Source organism: Lathamus discolor, chromosome 3, assembly GCF_037157495.1.
Source record: "Lathamus discolor isolate bLatDis1 chromosome 3, bLatDis1.hap1, whole genome shotgun sequence".
Lineage (NCBI taxonomy): Eukaryota > Metazoa > Chordata > Aves > Psittaciformes > Psittacidae > Lathamus > Lathamus discolor.
In genome coordinates, this window is record NC_088886.1 from 138,760,630 (window position 1) to 138,784,167 (window position 23,538).

The 23,538-nt window shown below is 41.0% G+C and overlaps 1 protein-coding gene across 5 annotated transcripts in view; it reads right to left on the reverse strand.

Moving 5' to 3' along the window:
* Nucleotides 1-326: 326 nt before the first annotated feature.
* The window catches only part of STN1 (STN1 subunit of CST complex), a 43,663-nt gene continuing 20,451 nt past the window's right edge, over nucleotides 327-23,538 (reverse strand). For 4 of the 5 annotated variants that reach the window (XM_065672188.1, XM_065672187.1, XM_065672186.1 and 1 more), the window contains 8 exons: nucleotides 22,780-22,875; nucleotides 18,225-18,296; nucleotides 16,302-16,463; nucleotides 14,898-15,009; nucleotides 13,909-14,071; nucleotides 7,108-7,230; nucleotides 5,636-5,708; nucleotides 327-1,538 (listed from right to left, as the gene is read on the reverse strand). In XM_065672188.1, coding sequence (XP_065528260.1) covers nucleotides 1,381-1,538; nucleotides 5,636-5,708; nucleotides 7,108-7,230; nucleotides 13,909-14,071; nucleotides 14,898-15,009; nucleotides 16,302-16,463; nucleotides 18,225-18,296; nucleotides 22,780-22,875 — 959 coding nt within the window. In that variant the 3' untranslated portion in view covers nucleotides 327-1,380. The remainder of the gene's footprint in view (nucleotides 1,539-5,635; nucleotides 5,709-7,107; nucleotides 7,231-13,908; nucleotides 14,072-14,897; nucleotides 15,010-16,301; nucleotides 16,464-18,224; nucleotides 18,297-22,779; nucleotides 22,876-23,538) is intronic. The other variant, XM_065672189.1, reaches the window with a different exon arrangement.

The window sequence follows — 23,538 nt, forward strand, 5'->3', positions numbered from 1 at the left end:
GCACATTGCTGGCTCATGGTCATCCTCCTATCCACCAGGACCCCCAGGTCCCTTTCCCCTTCACTACTTTCCAGCAGGTCACCCCCCAACCTGTACTGGTACATGGGGTTGTTCTTCCCCAGATGCAAGACTCTACACTTGCCCTTGTTAAATTTCATCCAGTTTCTCCCCGCCCAACTCTCCAGCCTGTCCAGGTCTCGCTGAATGGCAGCACAGTCCTCTGGTGTGTCAGCCACTCCTCCCAGTTTTGTGTCATCAGCAAACTTGCTGAGGGTGCACTCAGTTCCCTCATCCAGGTCATTGATGAAAATATTAAACAGACTGAACAGTCCTGGGCTTTGAACTGTGGCACGTAACAGAGATCAAACATCTTGCATGGCAACCTTCTTTAGGCTAGTGTTATTTCATCAATGTCTTCCGTTCCCCCGCAAGGACAGAGATGAATAGTATTTTTCCCCGAAAGTGACAGGAATATAAGACACAAAAGATAATGGGGAGCATGGAGATTACAGCGGGTCTTGCTGGCTTTCATGTTTTCCTTTCCAAAGCATTTGATTTATGATTTGCCATTTGTGATGTAGGAAGCAATTTAAAAATAAGCAGCAAAATAGAGGCTGATTTTGAGAATTCTGGTCTGAACAGAATCCACAGCAACATGCATCAGTAGTGCACATGGTAGCCAGGGGAATCCAGACATGCTCGACAAGCAGTGGGCAAGGCTGCAGCGTGGGGAAGGGATGCAGGACTCCATTCCTAAATATAACTTTTCAGAGAAAGGCCAGGACTGTGCTTCAGTAGTGCAAAAGTTGTGCATATTCAGGAATACATATTTACAGACATGGCTACACCAATGCTGCCAGGAAGACCAGGCAAATCTTTTGGTTGTTTGCTTATATGTCTTTTCTCTAGTATTATAAAGTATATATAAAAAGAAAGATCCATAGCTATTACCATATGGAAAGATCACAAGATCAGTCTTTTTAGCCAGAAAAAATGAGTCCTGACATGCCCACTGCTGTAAACAGCACTCTGGTGCAATGCCTTTTCTTTAGGGTTGTAAATGTGAGGACAACCATGTCACATCTTACTGCAAGGAAATAGTTTCTTTTCCAGCTGCCCTGCTGTATTAGGATGTCGAGAATCAGGCTGATACAACTTTCACTAGGAATAGTGAGGAAGTCAGCAAGAATATTAACACAAGTATTTTAACAGCTTCTCTGGAGCTAGACAAAACCAGTATTTGGAGAATCAGAATGCTTTTTTTTCCTCCCTCTATCTAGATCATATCAGGTAATAGCAGCTTTTCAGAGTCACTCAATCTCTCCTTCCTCCCTCCTTTATCTGGAATGGACCACAACGAATGTGTCTTATCTTCTCTCTTTAAAATGTCATATAATATCCTTCCATAGTGCTGACAACATCACTGTTTCTCTCCAGCAGTTCCAAGACACGGTGCATCACCACTTCAGTCAGAGAGGGGTTGTAGCTCTGACAAACACAATTTAAGATATGAAGGAAATGGCAGCCTTTTTCAGCATCTGCAGAAGAAAGAAGTCAAATGCAGTCAGACATGGAGGAAAGGCTTCAAACTTTTAACTATTATAATCCAGATTAGTCATGAAAAAGCCACAGCTGTCAAAGAGGAAGAATGCCCTAGGTACTAAAGCAGAGATGTGTGTATTCAGAAGGAAGAGGCCCAGTCTATGCTTACAGCTCTTCAATTCTTGACTGTTCCTCCTGACTTTTCCGGGAAGTATCAGGGCTGTAACACTAACAATAAGGGCAAAGTATCATCAGTCTTGCAAACTCTAACATACAGGGCTCATTTAGTACAATCTGATGATGAGGTTAATAACTTCAGGGTACCTCCACTGAGCACTTATGCAAGCCATACAGGTTCTGCAAGTGCAGAAGAAACCAAGTTAAACCCCTTTTGCTCATACTCAAGCTCGAAGCCAGCTAGAAGTTCCATGGCCAGGACCCTTAACTGCCTGCCCAATGCTGGCATCTTGTGGAAAATCTGCTACAATGCAACTTTCATTCATCTAGCAATGCAATCCCATCCCCACACTTCAGACTACTCAGACAATAACAGAAGTAGAAATTCACAGAAGTATCAAATTTTATGTTCTTTTAAGAGGAACTAACCATGAAAATATACAAGAGATCAGAAATGCAGAAGAATCCCCTTTCCTAGAGGACAAACCAGAGACAAAAGTCCTTAATGGCTACTTCAGTACTTGATGCAGCTACTGTGGGCCTGGTGGAGCCATCACTTGAAGCTCAGCTGTCCCAGCCAACATTTCATCCAACACACCCTGTAAACCCAGTCTCCCCAATAGCTGAACTTGCAACAGATTTCTTTCTCCCCCATGGCTAACAATGGAAAGGAGCATAAATGAGATGGATCAGAAAAAAAACAACTTTCCTCCTCCTCAGCTCACATGATGTAAGTTAAGTTTGAGAAGTTACAGGGGGGTCCCTGTAACTTGTTCTTGCTGCCTTTGTTTATATTTTTGCCACTCTCTACTCTAGAATCAGCTGAGCCACAGAACTGCCTTAGAAGCTACAGAGAAAAGTCATGGGTAGGTAGGAGGCAATGCTGAGTACTGGCAAATAAACAGTTCAGCTTAATTCCTATTAGACTCTGAATCCAGCAAAGATACTTCTTTAGGAGTCAGTAATCCAGCATGATAAAACACCATAGTGGCTGGAAGCCAAAAATGCATCCACCACCCTAGGATGGCTAAGTGCAAGGAACAGAACAATGCCTCTACCTGGACATAGTGACTATTGTTGCAAACAAAGTAGGTAGCTGCATCTTGCATTAGTCACAGGTTTGTCATAAGAAGGTTTAAAGTGCCCATCCCTGATCTAACTTACCTGAAGTCTCAATGAATTAGAAGAGTGACTCAAGTGTTACCCAACAGTACAATACATACTTTCCTCCTACATGCTGGCAGAATATAGCCTTTTGGGGTAGCTGCAGGTATGTACTATCATTAAGTAAACCAGAAACACTCCCAGTCTATGATCCAACTTTGAGGGAATACACTCCTTGCAGTAGAGTGATGCTGTCCCTCTTTCATTGACATACTGAACTCCAGCTTCTGTCCACCAGCTGAGGTAAGTCAGGTTGTGAATAATTGCCAGTACCAGAGAGAACAGAGTCACAGAACAAGTACTATTTGCCACTGTGGACATCTCACATGGGATCCATTCTGATATAGTAAATTTAACTTGAAGTGGTCCTGGGTTTTTTTTTCCCCTTCATTACTATTGGCCTCAGCTAAGCCTAAAACAAGAGCAAAACTAAAAAAAAAAAAACAAAAAAAAAAACAAAAAAAAAAACACAACAAAAAAAAAAAACCCACCCAAAACCAAACAAAAAAAAAATATCCCCTCTCCCCAAAAAAAAAAAATCAAATGCACCCACCCAAATCTGGACTAAGTCTTCCATTTTGCAGTTCAGGCTGGAGTCAAAATGTGCTATCATCCTTTTCTGGCTATCTTAGGCCTCTAGGTGGACTCAAAGTGGCCTTGCATGAGGGCACTTAAGATCGGAGTGTGGAATTACAATTGGAGCCAAGGACTAGGCTTGTCAAGTAGGTATATTACAGGTCAGGGTTTGTGGAGCTCTTGACTAGGCATGCTGGGGATTTTCTTAATTTCTAAAGTAGTTCCAGACAACTGGGCTGGGCCTGAGACGTGTCACAACTAAAGCAATGGGGTGAGGCATTGCCTTGAAAACTGGCAGAGAAGTAACCCACTGGAAAGAAGAGCTTGGTTCATCCGAAATCAGTCTTTTTGTCATGGAAGATTAATACTATATTTGAAGGAAAATGGGTAGCAATTTCTTGCAACAAATAAGCAAAAGCCCTTTAGGTATTACCATGTTCTTACATTCTCACCATGCGCCTGCTCACTCTTCAAGGCCAAGACTGCCAATCCACCAGCAGAGGGGGGCCGACAGTCACATTGAGCTGTGTGCTCTTGCATCATTCAGCGACAGTAAAATATCCGCAGTACCCTGTTGGTTTGGATTGAAACCTCTTGGCTTTCCTCCTCAGAATCTCCTATTACCCGTGCATTGAAAAGGTTTTTCTGAAAACTAGCAAAGAGACACTGACCTGGAAATTGTCCTCTTTACAAGAGGAAACTAAGGAGGTGGAAAGCTTCAAGCAGAACAAGAGGCTCTGTAAAGCAGCTGCTATTTTTAACCTGCTTAGTATGGAAAATATGGCTTTGAGGACTCGGGACTCTTTAAAGTATTTTCTGGGACTGATCTACAAGTTTCTGTCTGCTGTTGACTCTTCCCAACCAGGAGAAAGATCTTCCCAACCTCTCAGTACTTCACCAGTGTGACAATACGTAAGAGGGGAGTTAAACACCAGGCAGCCACTCAGTGCCCTGTGTCAACTATATACAGGTTCTGGCCTTTATAGTGGCAAAAAAAATGGGTTCCCATGAGAACCAGCTGGTGCATAAAATGGGCAGGAGAAGGACTTGAGTCTTACAGAGATTATGTTTGTATTTGTTAATTGGATAAAAGGCAATAAAACAATGTGATATGGTAACTGGTACAGGAACAGCCTCAAGCAAAGAAGCCCATCTTCATCTGCATGCCCAGTAACATCTACTCCCTCCACCTCTCAAAGATACAGAACTTCTACCTCCACCTCAGAACCCTGTCTGCAATTACCCCACTACTTGAAATAGCCAGTTGAAACTTCAGAAATAATACTACTTCACTTTGCCTATTTTCTTTCAGGATAACAACCATACGCCAGGTCCTACAAGCACTATTATGGTTGTGATATTATAAGAGCAATTTAAGATTATATGCCTGATGTTCTAGTCAGTCATTTATCCTGTACTAAGGAGCCTTCTTCCCCACAAATAGCTGCACTCCAGCAGCAAGTGATCCCTGCTGACACATTCTGTCCAATGAACTGAAACTCTGTAGCAATATACCAGTGTAATTAGCAGACACTCAAGTTAAGCACAAGCTATGGCTATGGCAATATGACACAGTAGACTTGAGGGACAGCGATAATTCAGAAGCAACATGAGGTACATTAACTGAAAAGAAGTGGATTTTGTTAGACTGAAATTCCTACCTGCAAAGAACAACCACCTGAGATCTACCTGAGCTTAACATCTACAGCAAATATCCTAATGACTTAAGTTTTATTGTTGACTTAATGGAGGTGGGGATTTTACCTTTCTGTGCAGTCACTTTTGTGTCAACACCCCTGTAGAAACTGAACTAGCAAGATTTGCTACTTATCTGAAGTGCAAAGCGACAGCTGCTGGGTGCTGACCTAACTGTGTTATGTTTGGTTCCGCCCAAAATCTAAGTATTCTCTAAAGATACAGATCTAAGATAATGGCTAATTGTTTCAGATATGAGAGGTCTGCTTTCTGCTGGACACACCTGCTCCTTCTTTCTCCATGCTCACAGGAAGCTGCTCTTGCACTCCTGCTTTCAGCCGTAGTGATTAGCTACACCAACACCTTAGCTCCAAGTTCAAGGGTAAGGACAAGAAGCATATCTAATCCAGCAGCAGAAGGAGACATTGTCATCAATATATCAGCAACAGCTCATAAGAGCCCTGATTACACTGTTACTTACGCCTAGGTTTTCGACAGTCTTCTTTAATCACATCAAGGGTCACTTTAAGTAGCTCCTTATCATGGTCAGTCACCTGGAGAAAACAGAAGAAACTGACAATTTATAGCAGTCTGTTTCACAGTAGATGGCACAGCTGTTGAAAAGCAATCCAATGCCATGATGTATTCTAAACTAACACTGTTTTAACTACAGTCTGCATTATATACTGCCTCTGAGATTAATAATGAATGATAACTCTTTAGTTATTTTTAGTACCATTAGCAGCACCTATGAGTTAGGCAAAGAATGTGATATAACAGAATCCAAATGAGGGTGGGTAACCAACTCAGTAGAACACCAAGTGTCACCCCACTTCAATCAAGAGAACTATCCCAGGTCTCAGGCTTCAGTGTGCTCAAGCTGCATCAGCAGTTTTGCAACCATTGAACACAGACTGCAGTTAGAATAGCATCAGTGCTTAAGTCTGGTGCTGAGTTACAAAAAGAACCACTCAGCAGGTGAGTGCCTCTGGGCCAATGCCAGCCTCATGAAGTTCAACAAAGTGAAATGCAAGGGCCTACACCTGGGTCAGGGCAATCCCAGGCACAGCTACAGGTTGGGCAGAGAAGAGATTCAGAGCAGCTGTGTGGAGGATGACTTAGGGGTGTTGGTCGATGAGAAACTGAGCATGAGCCAGCCTCAGTGTGCGCTTGTAGCCCAGAAACCTGGGTGGGTGCTTGGCTGTATCTAAAGGAGTGCGATCAGCAGGTCAAAGGATGTGATCCTGCCCCTCTGCTCTCGTGAGACCTCACTTAGGAGTCTGTTGTGCATTTCTGGTGGCTCCAATATAGGAAGGGATATGGAATGGCTGGAGCAAGTCCAGAGGAAGCCACAAGGTTGATCAGGGGTCTGGGCACCTCCTGTATGAAGATAGGCTGAGAAAGTTGGGGCTGTTCAGCCTGGAGAAGAGAAGGCTGCGTGGAGACCTCATAGCAGCCTTCCAGTGTCTTAAGGGGGCCTACAAAGATGCTGAAGAGCAACTTCATCAGGAACTGTAGAAATAGGACAAGGGGGAATGGGTTCAAACTAAAACAGGGGAAGTTCAGGTTGGATGTAAGGAAGAAGTTCTTTACTGTGAGGGTGGTGAGGCACTGGAACAGGTTGCCCAAGGAAGTGGTGAATGCTCCATCTCTGGCAGTGTTCAAGGCCAGGCTGCATAGCACCTTGAGCAACCTGTTCTAGTAAGAGGTGTCCCTGCCCATGGCAGGGGGTTGGGACAAGACGATCTCAAGGTCCTTTCCAATCCAAACCATTCTATGATACAGAGATAAAAGCAACTGTGAAAGAAGCTGCAGGTAAGACTTCTAGTAAAGAGATAGCACTTGGATGCCCAGCTTCTTTTTCTGAAACATTTCTACCATTTTTGAAACGTTTCTACTTTCTGTGAAAGTTATAGCCCTGAACTTCTTTGCAACCACAGCTTAGTTTCTTACATGGTATAAGTCCTTGGAGCTACCGGGTTTCTGGAAAACCACCCCTTTTTCTTGTAGCATCCTTATTGCTTGCTTGAAAACACTGTGAATCTTTTTGGAACTGCAGTTACTTTTTGACTTCACCTGGATGGGAAAAAAGGAATGAAGCAGATGGTGAGAAAGCTCAGCTCAACTAAAGTTACCAGCAAAAGCTCCATATGCTTTCAAAAGCAAGACAACTTCAGGTGATTTTATTACACTTTTAGGGCTTTTATTTTGAAAGTCACAAATCATATCTGTTATGCATAAACCAACCAACATCCTTGAGCTTTAAAAACAAACAAATAGCAGAAGATTTTGCTATTCTTAAGGAATTGCTATCTCCCAAATCTCTTCATATTTAGCAGCTGATTGTGTACTGAGAACTCTCTTTTGGAACAGGTTTGTGATGCTCACACAGCGTTTGATTGTTTAGCTAATCAAGGTTTGATCATATTCAGAGTTTTCCTGGTAATAAGGGTAGGAAGACAGAAAAATCAGTGCTTTGTAAGGTGATATTTGGGAAGAATCCAAATGTTAGGGACTGGATGCCCATCTCTTGATTTGAAACTGAGGAAGCATCCAAGGAAAAGGAGGAAACCGGCAAGAGCAGTATTTGTTTCTTGTCCCCTGTGTTTCCAAAATTTTACACACATTCTGGTCATGCTCTCAAGAGAGCCTCCACAGCCTGATGAAATGAAAGGATAAAGAGCACATAAGACATTAAGACAGGTATACAAAATGAGTGAACAAAGGGTTCAGTTTTGAGGGCAGGCAGGGAACAAGACTCTTGTGAAAGGAGGTGGGCCTGGAAGTCCGTAACTGAGGATGCCATTTAGAATAAAGGGTTCTGCACTTGGGACACTCCTAATAGAGTAGGAAGGAAGGGGAGGAGAAAAAAAATATGGAGAAGCAGGGTTTGCTTGGAAACAGAACAGAGCCAAGACAGTGGAATGACAGCTAGGGAAGTGCGAGGACAAGAAGAATCAGTTGTGGAGAAGAGAAAGTATGGGTAGACAAGAGGAAGACCACAACTTACTCTTCTCCATATCTTATCTGTCCTACTACGCCCTGCAACTTCCCATTTATCTACGCAGAGTACTTCATTCCTGAGTTGTTGGTTGCTCATCTGTTGGGAGCACACTGTGCTCCCTGTGGTTTCCTTTGAGAAGAGAGCTAAACTGCTTCCCACAAACCAACATGTGATAACTAGAACCACACCAGAGCAACCAAAGCATGATTTGCCAAGCTATTTCTTCAGCGTTCACTGTAAGTGCTTCCACCCTATTCTGAAAAAAGGACTTCACATATCCTGCTTCACTCACAGAAGCCTTGGGAGTGAAACAGGCAACCACCTATGCACTAGAATGAATTCACACAAATACATGAAACAGACACCACGTTAGCAATAGAAGAATATCTTTCCACAAAACATTCATTCAATCAATTTTCAAGTCTCAAAAGAAACTCCAACTGCTTCTAAGCCTGGAAGCTGATGTGTCTAACTGGGAATAGTTCAAAGATCCAATAGGGATATAAGTGTTAGCGTGTATAATGAGTTTCTCCATCCCCTCCCTCCAAGCCAGACCTCAATATTTCGACAGGCCATAGTCACACCTCACTCTGCGTCCCACAACAGCTTTTTCCTCTCAGAGAGTCAAAAATCATTGCATAATAGTTCAAGATAATTAGCACAGAACAATGACCATTATTCTCAGTTCAGTTTTCTCCTCTTCCAGACTGAAGGACTTCAGTGCCCAAATGTGGATCTGTGCCCCTGTCCACCACAGTTATATCAGTCTGGATAACAACAGTCACTGCTTCCAATTACAAACTTGACCGTACATCTGGACACCATTCCAGTCATAGCCTTAATACCACTATCATATTTCTCTTTACAATGCCTCTTCTGAGAAACTGAAGAAACAAATATAAAATGTAGCAGGAAGGGTTAGGAGTGAATATTTTCTCATGGAAAAGCACATTGTCTTCACCATATGTAAAATGAAGGGACTTTGCCTCTCAAATGCAGTAATAAATCCTCAAGAATCTGAGAAACTGCTAGCAAAGCAACCACCTCAAGACTCTGATCAATTTTTAATGTGAAAGCAAACATTTGGGGAAAGAAAAAAAACCAGATAAAAATATCTCCAAAGCAGCACGATAATTATTCAGTTTGGCTTAACACTGAGAGCCCGTCAGAAAAGGGAGATAATTAAAACCAGACTCTGTGTGAACTGACACACAGCTCAGCCTGGATGGATACTGAAACAGAATCACTAAGAATGCAAGTCAAGGCACTGCCAAAGAAGCAAAGGCAAAGAAGCAGGTTTGGGGGCGAGAAAATAAGTAAGCAGCTGCTACGTATCAGCACTCTCTCATACGTCCTGCAGAGTCCAAGCGAAAGAGTTCCATTGCAGAAGGACTGTTCCTGAAAAACAAATGAGGGCTCCTGCCCTCTTCAGGGACTTCAACATTATCTTGAAATGACACCAAAAGTTTGCATTTTTTTTCCTGGTGTGCTCTAGAAGATGCTTCCTCCTTTCTTTCCCTGCAATTAGAGCAACAATTGAGGAGTTTTTATGTGAATACAAGCCAAAATTACTTATTCTGTTCTTTTGGTCCACTCAAAATATCTCCAGCATCTCATCCTGCAAATTTGTAAGGCAATAGTACTTCTTCCCAATACCTTATCACTTCCTGTTAAGCCAAACCAGGCCATCACTTCCTCTGGACTTGGAACCTCTCAGAGCCAATGTACACCTGAGCTTCTGATTTAATCTACTGAGCAGAAATCTGCAGGAGACTGAACATGGGGCTATACAAAGAGAGAAGAAATCTAGGCTATGAAATCCTGCTTTTATTTCAGATTTGAAATGCAAGCATTTATCACAGTTACTAGGATGTATTGTAGCTGTTAGTGTAGTTCCTTCTGAATCACAACTTATTAGCCATCACTTTACTTTTACAAAGCTTTTCAGCTGAGAAATGCAGATGTTTAGTACTTTAACTGCTCGTCCAAAGCACCAGCAAGATTTGAATATGGATTTTGAATTTAACTGTCACAATGTTCACGTTTCACTTTGCAAATTGCCCCTCACCTTGGCGTGTCTTATTTTCCCCAAAATCACTCATTGCTTTTGCAAAGCATTTTCCTCCCCCCTTACAGAAAGGGAAGCAGCTATTAAATAACAGTTTTACCATCACTACTCCCACTCCCAAGACCACCCAAGGACTGTGTAGCAAAGCCAGCAGAAGAATCCACGTCCCCAGAATTGGTATTTTAGCCAACATACTACATCTGAAGAGTTTCACACAGCTTAGTGTGCTGGTACTGTGCAACCAGTTATTCTCAGATCTTTAAAATGAGACAAACTCTGTACAATCAATAATAGGTCAAAGAATGAAGCGGTACAGGAATTAGTCAGTTTGTTCAAAATGCTGGAAGTATGTAACCTGTGGCTTATTACAAATCACAACACACCCCGATGGTGTTAAAGTTTCCTGGTACAACCACACACGTGATTCTACTCATGGAATTGCCCTTTGCAGTTTCTCATGCAATGTTTAATCCTTACCATAGACAGGTGATAATTTTAGTAATAGTGACTCTGGACATGTCAGTCCTGCAGTCCTATAATAAGCTCTGCAATATACATATTTAAAGTAGCAGTGAAGCTTCCTCAAGAGGCAGGAAGACTAGCACATAGCATTAAGAATGTATAATGCACTATATTAAACCTATAATACAATGTACAGGGTATATACAGTAAGTACAAACAGCATCATAAAACTCCCTGCTTTAACAAGTATACTTGTCACTGCTGACCCCAAGATAATACTCAAATCACAAGTAGTACAAACAGTAGAGCCTGAAAGTCACAACCCAAGTTACATGTCCAAGCTAGTGACATACACAAACTGGAATGGCAATACTAAAATAGCACACACTATAGCTTATGCATGCAAGAAGTACACAAAAATGGTTAATCAGGGCTGGCTAGTTGCAAGTCATTTTTAATCCAGTTGAGAAACTGGATGGACCAAGTTCACAGGTAGTTTTCTTCAGGAAAAGGAACCAAAGGCTTGTCTATTTGCCAAACATGATTGCCTAAATCCAGCAAGTACACCCTTAGGTTCTCTAAGCACAAGCTTGCTTCTTCTGTTTCTTGCTTTTAGATTTCCTTGTGGCACCAAACCCTCCAGTCTCAAAAGTCATTTGTTTTAAGGGGGCACTTGTTATGAGAAATAAATCTCTATTGGCTTTAAAAACACCGAGCCTTCCAATTCTCCTACCCATCCTCTGTAGGCTATAAAATTAAATACTCTCTAGTATATGTCTGAGCAGAGGACATGATTTGAGTTCTGCTATGTGCATCTGCTAGAGGGAAATTTATTCTGGAGAGAGCCAGAAGACTGCACTGCTGGAGAGCCATTAGGACTGGAACTAGTAGGATGTAAGACATGGATGGGATGTAGACAGGCCTCAGGGTACAGTAATGCTGAAAAGGAACAGACATGCTGCCTACCTCAAGCTATACCAGCTACCTCCTATCTTCAGCCCCTGCTCCATGCCACTGCCAGTGGCTCCATAGCAGCTCACCATCTACCTGAAGAAAATAATCCATGGGGAGATACCCTCCCACTATGATGAACACTGTGCAGGTACTTAAAAGGCTGGGAAAGAGATGAAGCAGGTGCACCACATCTCCTAGGGTCACAGGGTGAGGAAGACAGAGGCAAGAAAAGAGTTTAACAGCAACTGTTGTGCGGTTAAAAAAGATGAAGTTATACATCCAAATAACTTATACTTTCACATAAAGGAAAAATGCAAGAAGTGAGCAAGTGCATTATTAACATGTGGTCTAATTGTTTGGTCCACTCTATTTGGCTATTACCTAGCCAAATAGACAGAAAATAACATCATTTCACGCAGAACCCTTTATCCTTTTGGTCTGAGGGCAATACAAAACAGAAGACTACAGAGGGGAAAAGAGAAAAAGAGTTAGAGAAACCAGATCTATTACACTTATTTTTGTGGATCAAACTGGGTACTTGACCCTTCGCCAATTATGAGAAGTGACCCCGTCAAGAGACAGGGCAAAAGATCAATGAAATGCATTTCTAGACCATTACTTGGTGCTTCTCTTAAGGCATTCAGGTCACTTGACAACTGCAGGTTCTTTCTTAGGCAAAGATATATAAGCCTCTTTGCAAGGGATTAATACCAAAGGGCAATAGGGAGAACTGCAATTTCTAAATAAGCATCTGTGTGCCCAAATTCCTGGGACACATACTCACACCTTTGCATCATGGTCAGGAGTAACTATTCATTATTATGATAGCTCTTTATGGCTGCTAACAACACTGATGCTACATTGGTTTTGTTGGTTTGAGCTTTTCCAGGTGGATGGTGGTGGGGTTTTTGTGCCTTTTTGTTTGTTCTGCACCAGTTCCTACTTTAAATGGCTTTGCAAGTTATTCATCTTGATCTTTCTATAAACGCTGAAATTTCAGAAGGTGGAAGTTTCCATTATTAGTTACAAGGACCACTACTTTCTTTAATGTAAAGCATTTGGGAACTTTTAATACGATTCCAGCTAGTTTAGAAAACATACCCTGTCCCATGTTGGATATTCTAGTATAAAACTTTTCTCTCAAAAATGAGAGCTGCTCCTGTTATAGTCTATGCTCACTTTAAAGCAAAGAACAAAATCACCTTCAATAAAAGAAACAGCTAAAACAGTGATCAGTAAGCAGCTATGACCTCATCTACAAGGGAATGTTTTTTTGTTTTGTTTGTTTGGTTTGGTTTTGGGTTTGTTGTTTTGGGGTTTTGCCTTTTTTTTAAGAATTAAACAGACATCAGATGTTAATATAACACAGCACTTAACTTTTACAGTGCATATGAAAATCAGGCAGTGAAAATGACTGCCATGGATTTATTTCTCTAGAGAAACCTAAGTATAAACAAGCATATCACAACACAAGCTTGAGTTTCAGTTGCCATTGGTAACATGGTAAAAGCCATAACTGTTACTTTTGCTGAAATTTACCACTTCACACCAGTTAAGAATCTGGTCTGTAATTTATCCAAATAACAGAGAGTAATATGAAGCCATTTGACAAAATGTTTGTTGTTCTAGTTCCAATTCTGCAGTAGATCAAGAATGTACTATCTCACTGGAAAGTTTCTTAACAGTTTGGTTTCACGCAACTGCATGGAAACCGATTTCAGCTAAATTCCACCTTCTGATCCTTTCAATCATGGCCTTTCACAATTAGGGATTTCTAACAAAAGAAACACGTAGCAGGAAGCACTGTTCATCCACTCATTTTAATCTCCTTTTGAAAGCTACATCTCTGTTAATATATTGAGCTTCAAATGAAAAAGACTGTCTTCCTTTTCCTGATCAAACTCAGGATCTCAAACATCTGTCCCAAACAGCTCAAGCACCTTAAAGGGATCTTCTTTTCTCATACTGCCACTATTTACAGATCTAGGTAAGTCAGTGCCTGTTGCAGACTAAGGTTACTTAGGCCTAATACAAGATTACACTTAACAACAGGATTTTCTCACATTGCTTTCTTCAGTCCAGTTTTATATGTCTCAAGTGACCAGGTTTCCTCAAGCTCTGTAAACAATTCATGCATAAAGCTAAAGCACTTGTGGCTTTTGAACCCTCCCAAGCCATCAGCCTCTTATCTGGTTGTTTACGCATTCAAAAAGTACATGGTATTTTTTCCCCCCACTAAACGCTTGAAACAGTTACATTCACTTACCGCCTGACAGTCCGGACCAGGCAGATGCACAACAACCAGCGACACCAACGTATCAATTGTTTCCAACTCCTGCTGGTAAAAGGTCTGAATTTTGTTTTCTAATAGAAAGCCTTTCACTTTCTCATGCAGCACATTGATTGAGAATGTCTGACCCTCCAGGCCACTACAAGGATACACAGAACATGTCAAAAGGCAAGAAATAACACTTAGCATTTGTTTAGTTACCTAAAGTTAGCCTGCTAGACTGGTTTGCAAAGATCTACAGCTATTTTAGTGTCCTTAAAGAATCTTAATTTAAACCTTTAATTAAACCAGACCATTTTTATATGCAATAAGCATTGAACTGTCCCTCTTAAATCATTTGCTGTAACAGTGTTGTGCTTTTAAGATCTGCAGTCTGTGAAAACACACTACATGCATCAGACCTTCCAGTAAATATCCAGCTAGCCTTAAAATGAATACAGGAATGGGTGGGTATTTGAATCAGTTCACTGAGGTTATGCCTGTGACTTGATGATGACAAGGGCAGTAGAAGCTGAGAGCATTTCAGTGGAATAGCCCCTTACCCTTACACATAAAATCAGGCAAAGATGCTCCTCCATCTAATCTGTTGACTTTGCCTCCAAATCTTGCTCAATACCCCAGCTTTTTTACTAGAAGCAAGAGATCTGTACATAGTATTTTACCCCCTTCTGAATACTCACTTCGGTTCAGAGTTATATTTCTTTTCTCAGATTATACACAGGTATCTGTGCATAGAAAAGTTGGACCAGATGATCCTTGAGGTCCCTTTCAACCCAGTATTCTGTGATCTCATCTGTGTGGTTTATCAATTATTTGGGAGAAAAGCAGGCTGCTACTTTACATGTATGCAGAGACTAAATCACAGTTGGGCCCTGTTCTATCTTTCTCCACAGTTATTACAATTAGAAATAAACAATAATAAAACCCATACTTTGCCCCAAGACCAGTCTGGATACTGCATTTACCTCTGTCCCTCCTCAGGGCCTTGGAAAGGTTTATCATAAACTTCTCTATAGAGACAGGGGAGTTCCAGCATCCTTGAAATCTGAACATTACACACAGGATCATCCACTTTATCTGGAGCAGTAAAAAGAACGCACATAGTTGGCCAGGACTGCCATGCCAATCTTATAAGCAAGAACACCTGAGGCAACACAACAGAGCTTCCCATGCCAGCATTAAATTGGCAAATTTTGTTCACTTCTGCTTTTATAAAAACAAAACCACAAAGGCCACTCCTGCATTTACAGTTTACAAGGAGGTAAGTGGCCTGTTGTGATGCATTGCAGATCATGCTTTTGTCTGACAACTTATTTAACCAGACTTTATGACCTCTATTTTACCTTTCAAAAGTCTTTATCCATTACACAAAGTTAACACATAGTAAGGAGCCTTTTTTGGGCCAAAGTGAAAGGAATTTAGAGGCTATTTGAACTGCATGTCTCTCCTTTACTGAAACAATGATGTTATTACCAGCCCTTGAATGGGTTATATATTCATAAATCTTCTGTCTGGAAAGGAGGCTGAATTCCCTCTCAGGTTTTAATTAGAGCCAAAAAAATCTAGATCTTTTTGCTAAGCTACACAGGTTTTTTATAAAAGATGGGCTTCCCCCCAAGGAATCATTTTTATATTGTCTCAAAGATTTCACTGGGGAAAACTGACTCTTACACAACAGCACAATCACAGAGAAGAGGTTATGCGAGTCGGAGCTCGTAGGGTGCAATGAGTGGACTTCAGAACCCTGCTGTCTAAAGAGCTGTCGGATACAGCGGCAGAACCTGCACACAGGTATGTGCCCTAGTGCCTGAAGATGAGGCTTCGCTTTCAATCATTCTGCAGAACCAGATTTTGGAAGAACCTTGGCTTCAAGTGGTACAATGTGCCCATACACTGCTGTCTGCCCACAGAATGGATTATACCAGCAACTGTTTCTCCAAAGCAGCTAATGCTCCTGATGAAGTGCGACATAAAACGTCACCAACTCCCTTCCCGTGGGCTTTGGCTGTTCTACCTCAACACAAAGAAAACTGAAGAGCAAGTCACTGTCACAGATACCAAATCACAGTATCTGCGTAATATTCTTGTATGCATGCTAGTAATATTTTACAGTTATTTTATAAATGAGGCATTTTCCAGGAAGGCCTCATTTATAGGAAATCTAATCCTACAGATTTAGTAGTGTGCCTTCTAACCTTCCACTGTTAAAATTGAAATAAAGACATACAGATGTAAATTTCTTTAGAAAAATGAGGTGCCAAAAAATAAAGTCGAAATGATCCAGTGAATTACATACAGCTTAGATCATCTCACAGATTCAGACAACTATTCAGACAAAGAAACACATGTCACAGGTCCACAACACTCACAAAAACATGAAGCCCGAATTTCTCTTTGTTGCCTGTAGGTTCGGATATGACCTCTGACCCTGACAACATCCCCGATCTCCAGCTTAGTTTTCTGGCTCACCATTTCTTGGAGCTTCTTTATCTGTTCAAGCACAGTAAGACTGCTGGGTGTGCTTGGACGACCTGCAAGAAGTGAGGGAGAGGAAATGGGGCATTAAGGCCAAGAGGACTGTCCTTTTGCATTCACCTGAATATCCCAGGACTCACATTATTAAAGAAGGGTTAAGGTCCCAGGCCCCATATGTCCTGCGTAGCAAAACATCTGGGTGATGAAGTCAGTTTACACTATTATATTTATTTCATAGATCACCCAGGGAAAGTGTAAAAGGGATGAGGAGGAGATACTGATTTACTACTGAAAATGCTGTTGGTGGGTTGCAAAGTTGAAACATTAATTGAAATGGGTTCTGTCATTTTTGATTTTGTCATGCTAAGACGGATGAGAGGTGAAAAGAAAGGTCAGCTGAACTTCTTACATAAAAAAATGAGTCATCTGAGGCGTGGCCAAAGTATTCATGTGATGCAATTTGAAGTCTACACTGAGATGAAAGAAACTTGACAGAACTTCACATTTACATAACACACCTTTGCAGGAGAGTAAATTCTTCATAATGTAAAACCTGATTCATGATCCAAGTATCCCCGATCACAATTACAAAGGGCTGGAAAGAAGTTTCCTCTCCCCCCAGGAGCTGTTTTCTTTAGCAAGGTACAAATTAATTGATTTCCACTAATAACACAGTGTCCATTCAAGCACTGCTGATGTACAGGTAAAATAAGAACACAAAGTTGAAAGAAGCTTTCTCAGTCCTCATTGTATTTCAAGCAGTATTTAGTTCCTCATAAAAAACAGATTTGATTGTGGATCCCCATTATTTTTTTTGGAAGCTGTGCCACATCATCACCTCTCTAAAAGTGAGAACTGACTTCTAGATTCCAGTTGCAGCTGGGATTGTTTCTATCAATTGTCATATCGTTGTTAAACAGAAGTAAGAATTATCTGTCTATAAAAACTGGGCTTGTTCCACAGACAAGAGTTTCAACTTTAACATCAAGTTTTTCTTGATGTTCTTTCTCCTCATTCTATGTGTAGATAACCCTAACACCACCACATGACACTCGTAACATTTATTTCAGTAGGATTTCATCAGCTCTGTATCAGGGTTGTCAATCTACCACACGACTTTTAAGGTCAAAAAAAGGAGCACATTCCATACTTTGACCTATGAGAAATGGTGGGAGAAAAATCAAAGAGAAAACCAGACACTAGAGACCTCTTCTGTTATTGAATGCAATAATAGATTAATTTCCAATGCACATTTCTGCACATTTAGAACTTTCCCAAATCATAAAAGACTGCTGGCATCCTCCCACTGTGTTTCACGCTACTTTCAAGTTCGTCAAGGGCAGTATACGCATGAGCAGAATAATATGAATGCAAACAAAGAAGATGAATGCTGAAACCACTGTATCGCAAGAGTGGTGAAAGTGTATCAGGTTGCTGGTCAATAGATTGCCTTTGGAAACAGAAGCTATGGCATGTGGCAGTTTTCCAGCCTAGTTCCTTACTAGATGAAGTCACAAAAAGAACCATAAGGATTCTCTGAACAATGTCACAACATAAAACTGAAATACTGTATTACTCAGATAAGGAAAAGGCTTGCCAGGTCATAGTGTAGTGCTTTCATTGGCATCACCATTGGACACAACATAAAGAGTAATATGAAGACTCCCAAAATGGACTAGGCTGAGGGAAGTGATAGTTTAAATTAAGAAAAGCATTGAATTTGCTCTTCTGCAAGTTAAATCATTTAGAAAATTACATAAGAGAGACATAAGCAAAAATGTACAGTCAAAAAAGGAATCCTGGATTTCTCAAATTACCTGATGAAGATGCTTCTGCTACCATGGGACTTTTCCAGCAGACACAATTTATAACTCCAGTACTATCATCCACTGTAAATACAAAATAAAATTGCAAGAATGACAGAATAAGAAAGGTAGTGATGTTCTGGGAGGCGAGACATAGATATGTAGTGAGATGACTACAAAGGGTATTTCATTCTAACCAGTCTGAAGGAGAAAGCAGGTGCTCAATCCCTGCTTAACACCTCTGAAGTAGTCTCAACAGTCATTTCAGTCACAAAAGTAGCTCATGACCAGGTACATGCTTATGCGCATAGTGTGCAGAGTTACAGCTATAGTCTCAAACAATGACCAAGTACTCATTTAAAATACAAGGCTTCAGTACTATATTGGGTACTAAAGGTACTAAAGGGTTTTAATCTCATTGACAAGGGTCAGAAGAAGAATCAGTGTTGAAAGCTGAAGCCAGACAAATTAAAACAGGGAATCAGACACAAACTACAGAAAGATTACTGTAACAGTGAGAAAACAGCAATTCAGCACTGGGGGGTACAGTCATGTGAGTAGATTAGGAGGGCTGCTACCTCCAGCTACATTGGTTTCCATGCTAACAATGTGCACAAGGTCTGCTAGCCATTCCTATACAAGATGTTCCAGAGAGCAGAAAGGCAGCTCCTCCAGCCAGGAAGGACAGGAGACAGCACATGCTTGTGGTTCTGCTCTAGGCCAAGAATTCCCAACTTAAAGTATATATACTGGTGGCATGCAAGACACTTCCATTTCCAAAACAGCTTAACACCTTCTCCAGAGTACAGGAGCTATCTAGCTTTTCCTGTTTTGCTAGCACCCAATCAAAGTAAATTTGAGGATTTCTGCCCCAGGCAGTGCATTGTCAAGGACAGTAGAGAAAGACAAAAGCCAAAGAAAATGAAAAAACTAACAGAAGAATCAACAGCTCTACAGATCAAGAGACTGTATATAGATGGCATGTCCAATCTACATTCTTAACTAAAAAGGCACTAAACGTTTGTCAAACTAGAGCAAGGATCACATCTCACGTCCAGCTAATGCTCCAAGCACCTTGATGCTTGAATGGAACCATCTTCAAGACAGAGCTTCCACTCTTCACAAATTAGAATTTGCAATTTTTTTCTGCTCCTTAAATCAGATCCATGACTACAAAAGTTTACAGCAATGTTTACCAGGAAGATACCTATTGGTACCTGCAGTCATTTCCTTTAGGAACCACAGCATCAAAAAAAAGCATAATGCCTTTGCATTGTCTCACATGGTTTGAAACAATCTCCCTATTTGGGTGATCCAATTTCTAATCACCACCTTGCTTTCCTGTTTCCCAGTAGTTTAGCTGCATATTCTTAGTAACAAACACAGAGCATTTATAAAATGCAGGCAATTCCAAATTCCATCACAAAAGTACACTCAGCTCATTGCTATCCTCCTTTTGAGACGCTGTGTCTGCAGCTTTAATTTTGTACCACAGTACAGATAATGATCTAGCTGGTAGGATTTCCTCCTCAGTATAGACAAAACACAACTATTTTGGTAGGAGACAGAGCCCCCACATACCATGCCACTAAGAAACACGGCAGATGACATTTTGCTATTACTTCAGCTTCTAGATATTCCAGCTTGCAAATGGCTGTTGCACCAACTGCGACAGATAGGCTTCCTAAAAAGAGCTTAGAAACAAACCAGACTGAAGGATTAGGAGGCTGGACTCCTCCTCATCAATGTAACAGCTGAAAACAGCTGAGCCCTGGAGAGTCTGACCCGTTCTTGACCACACAGGAAATCTGGTAGCAGAGGAAAACTCTGAAGCAAAGTTTTCCTAGTTCACAAATAAAAGCTTTGAGCAAAAAGACGAATTACTCCTCAAGCACAGATGAATGAGAACTCTTGCAATTGTATTCTAATTAGACAGGAGAATGATAATCTATTTTAAATGCACTCAAAGGGTCTACAGGCTTTTGAAAACTTCCTGTGCTCCCTGTGCCGCCCTTCCTCATCTCTGTGGGTTTAAACTTCTTTTTTGTTTTAATGTGGGTTGGTTTCTTGGGGCTGTTTGGGTTTTTTTAGCTCTTACATAAATGATCCAAGGGGTACCAATCTCAAAGCTACCTCTTAAATGAGATAACTGTGTTCCTTTTTATTTCTTCATGACAAAAAGTGTATGATTCCTTTAGGGCCTGCGTAAGCCTAACGAGATCCCGGTGAGATGTTTTTAGTTTGTTTTTAAGGCAAGTGCATTCGGCCTTTCAAAACAGTTCTGGAGAACACGGAAAACCACATGGGATGTTTTGTTTTGGTAAAAAGGAAAGGGAAAAAAAACAAGTCAAAGGTCAGAAAGGTGCATGAGATAAAATATGAGCTTGTTCAAAGTTACACTTCAACTGGGTATCTTTCTCCTAACTGATCATGACAATAGCAACAATCAATCCCATCAACGTGTCAAAATCAGGTTTTACACATGGTTGGGTTTGTTTGTTTGCTAATTTAAGCCTAGACAGAGCCAATTTACTCTCTTACACAATTGTTACTTTGTCACCAGTTCAGGCTGTACAGTTTTCAGGACACAGAAAGATTCTTTGGGATTGATTTAAGATCAATCATAGACTCTTAAATCTTCCAATCGATGAAAGATGTAAGATTCTCTTAAGTGGTGTATATTCTGAAGTAGACAGATAGGAAATGAGGGCGGGAGATAGTGGCAGTGACAGAAAGACATTTCAGTTCTCCATCAGAGAAAAGTTACAAAGGGGGAATTGCTTTGTAAGTCACTTTTAAGCAGATGGGAAGCGAGCAAGTACTGAGCAGTGTGTGGCTGTTCAACTGACGAAACATCAGCTCCATGACTCACCAACCAGGGGCTCTCGTACCCAGAGAAGCAAGAAGTTACAAGCAGGAAACTCTCTTAAGAAGTTACAATTTTACGGGTGCAGAGTCAGCCCGCCTGTGAGGGAGGGCAGGCTGCGGACGGCAGCCTGAAAGCTCAAACCAGGAACTGCTGGAGCAAAGACTGGAGTTGGATGTGGAAGGACAGGAGGAAGCCAAGCTCTCCTGAGAGCTGTACTTAGAGGTTGGCTGATCTAACGCTAAGGCCTTAATTCCATGACTCTGCAGGTTCTTTTTATTTCTATTCCTCCATTTTCTGCCACAATCAAATACTTCCAACAGGTTTACATCTGAGCTAATGCCGAGAGCAGTGTGGGAAACCCTGGCCCATAGAATTGTTTTTACCTTGGTCATTTTGATTCAGCCTTCCTCTGTTCTCATGAAGCAATAACTGCATTTGCATACTAGTGCAATGAAAGAATAATAGCTGACATTCAATTAATATTTCAACACTTCATTATATCCCCACCTTTTAACTTAGGAGCTTGTTTAGCCTGTGCTACTTAAGTGCCCGAGAAACTTGTGCTTCAAAATATTTACTGTCAACAGATTTAGCATAATGGCAGGGTAATAACAAACATTCAGAAGTTAGACCTAAACTAGAAAATATCCACTTTAAGAAACTTGCAGGGACATTTCTATAGAGCACAGAGCCAACACTAAGCAGCTGCACCCAGTGTGGGGTACACTATATGCATTAGGAGATAATGCTACTCTGCAGCAGTATGATGCAACTGCAGGTGTTGTGGGAGCAGGGACCCAATTGTCAGCTGTATCTTCACAATGCTCCTGAGTCAGGGAACTGCTGCCGACTCAATTTCATAAATAAGGCAACCGGAGGAGAAGAGGGCCTCCATGACTTGCCTCCATCAGGTGGAAACCCACGGCAGAGGAAGACATTGGGCACGAGTCCTTCAAGCGCTTCAATAGGATCTATGCATTTGGCTCCCCCTTCCTACTGTGAGATGACCTCTCCCTTCCCTGCTTTTGAAACTTGCCACATCACTCTGCTTTTTCTCCAGATGAAAAAGACAGCTGAACAAAATGACAATCAGATGTTTCCACGTTAAAAGAACAGCCTGTTAGGAAAAGCAATAGGGAGGAGACAACTTCCAGCTGGTGTTGGTAAGGACTGCTACTATGATGCTCAAGTTAGATTTAAGACTCTTCACACATCTAAATACAAACAAGCACCTAACTGCTATTAAAAGCTGGCTCTAAGATAGAACAAAACATACAAAAAGTCAGAAAGGTTTGGAAAAGGAAGAAGTGACTTCTCATTTGCAGGCACTGTTAAATCCATTTATATCTTACAAAAGAAACTGCATATATGTGTGTATGCAGGTGTATATAACATATATGTATGTGTGTGTGACAGAAAAAAATTGTAAGTCCAGTGGCAAAGCAATAACTAAAATTAAGATGTGCTAGATGACCCTGAACGAATCAGTAACTGTGTTTTAACTGTTTCTCTACTTTCGAAGTAGAAACAAATAGTAGCTCCCAAGTTTGCTAAATAATCCGAGCTGCAAATACGTATTATATTAGGATAAGAGCACAATTGTTTCAAGAACAATGATCAAATAAGGCAACTTTTAAGTTCTAACGGTAACTAAGATTAGAAGGCTGATAAGTGCAAGAAGAAAGAAACTTTTCTTACCTCCATAACTATAGAAGGCATCTCGCTCTTTCCTTTGAACCACTATCCCAACAACATCCACCTGTCTTACTGGATGTCTGTTATAAAAGAATATACCTAGACACAAAACATACTTGATAAGCATAACATACTTTCAACATCCTACCCTATACAAAGTCACATTTGTCAGTAAAAAGGCCCATAGTTTCTTACATATTTAATGTATTTTGAATTATACAATGCCTAGTCATGTGAAAAATCTCCTGGATCAGTAAGGACTGGGAACACTTGAAGAAAGAAATATTAGCTCCACTTAGGATACCAAAAGCTTGGTTTTTGTAGAGTGTCAGAACTCTATTAACCTCTTCTTTTCTTGCACATTTGGATCTGAAAAAGTTTGTTTGCTGCAGTTACTATGGTGTTTTAGTTGTTTCATTGTTTCATTTCAGTTTGGAGTTTTGTTTGTTTGCTTTGGGGTTTAACATCTTCATCAGGCTTCAGAATAAATAACAGAACACAATGGAAGCAGTCTGAGCTTCTCACAGTGCAGCTGTTCCCGATTAAGGCAGAGCTTCCAAAAGGAAAACTAGCATAATTCTGTCTTTCATTTCTAAAAAGAACAGGAGCCATGGGGGGTGCAGGGGAAGAGAAACAAGCCTCTTAGACGGTGGCATACACTATGCAGTCATCATGGACAGCACCCTGAACTTCAGCTTCTGAAATAACAGCTTCTAAAAACAGCCCTTCAAAGCTATTTTTGTGCATATATAAAGATGACTT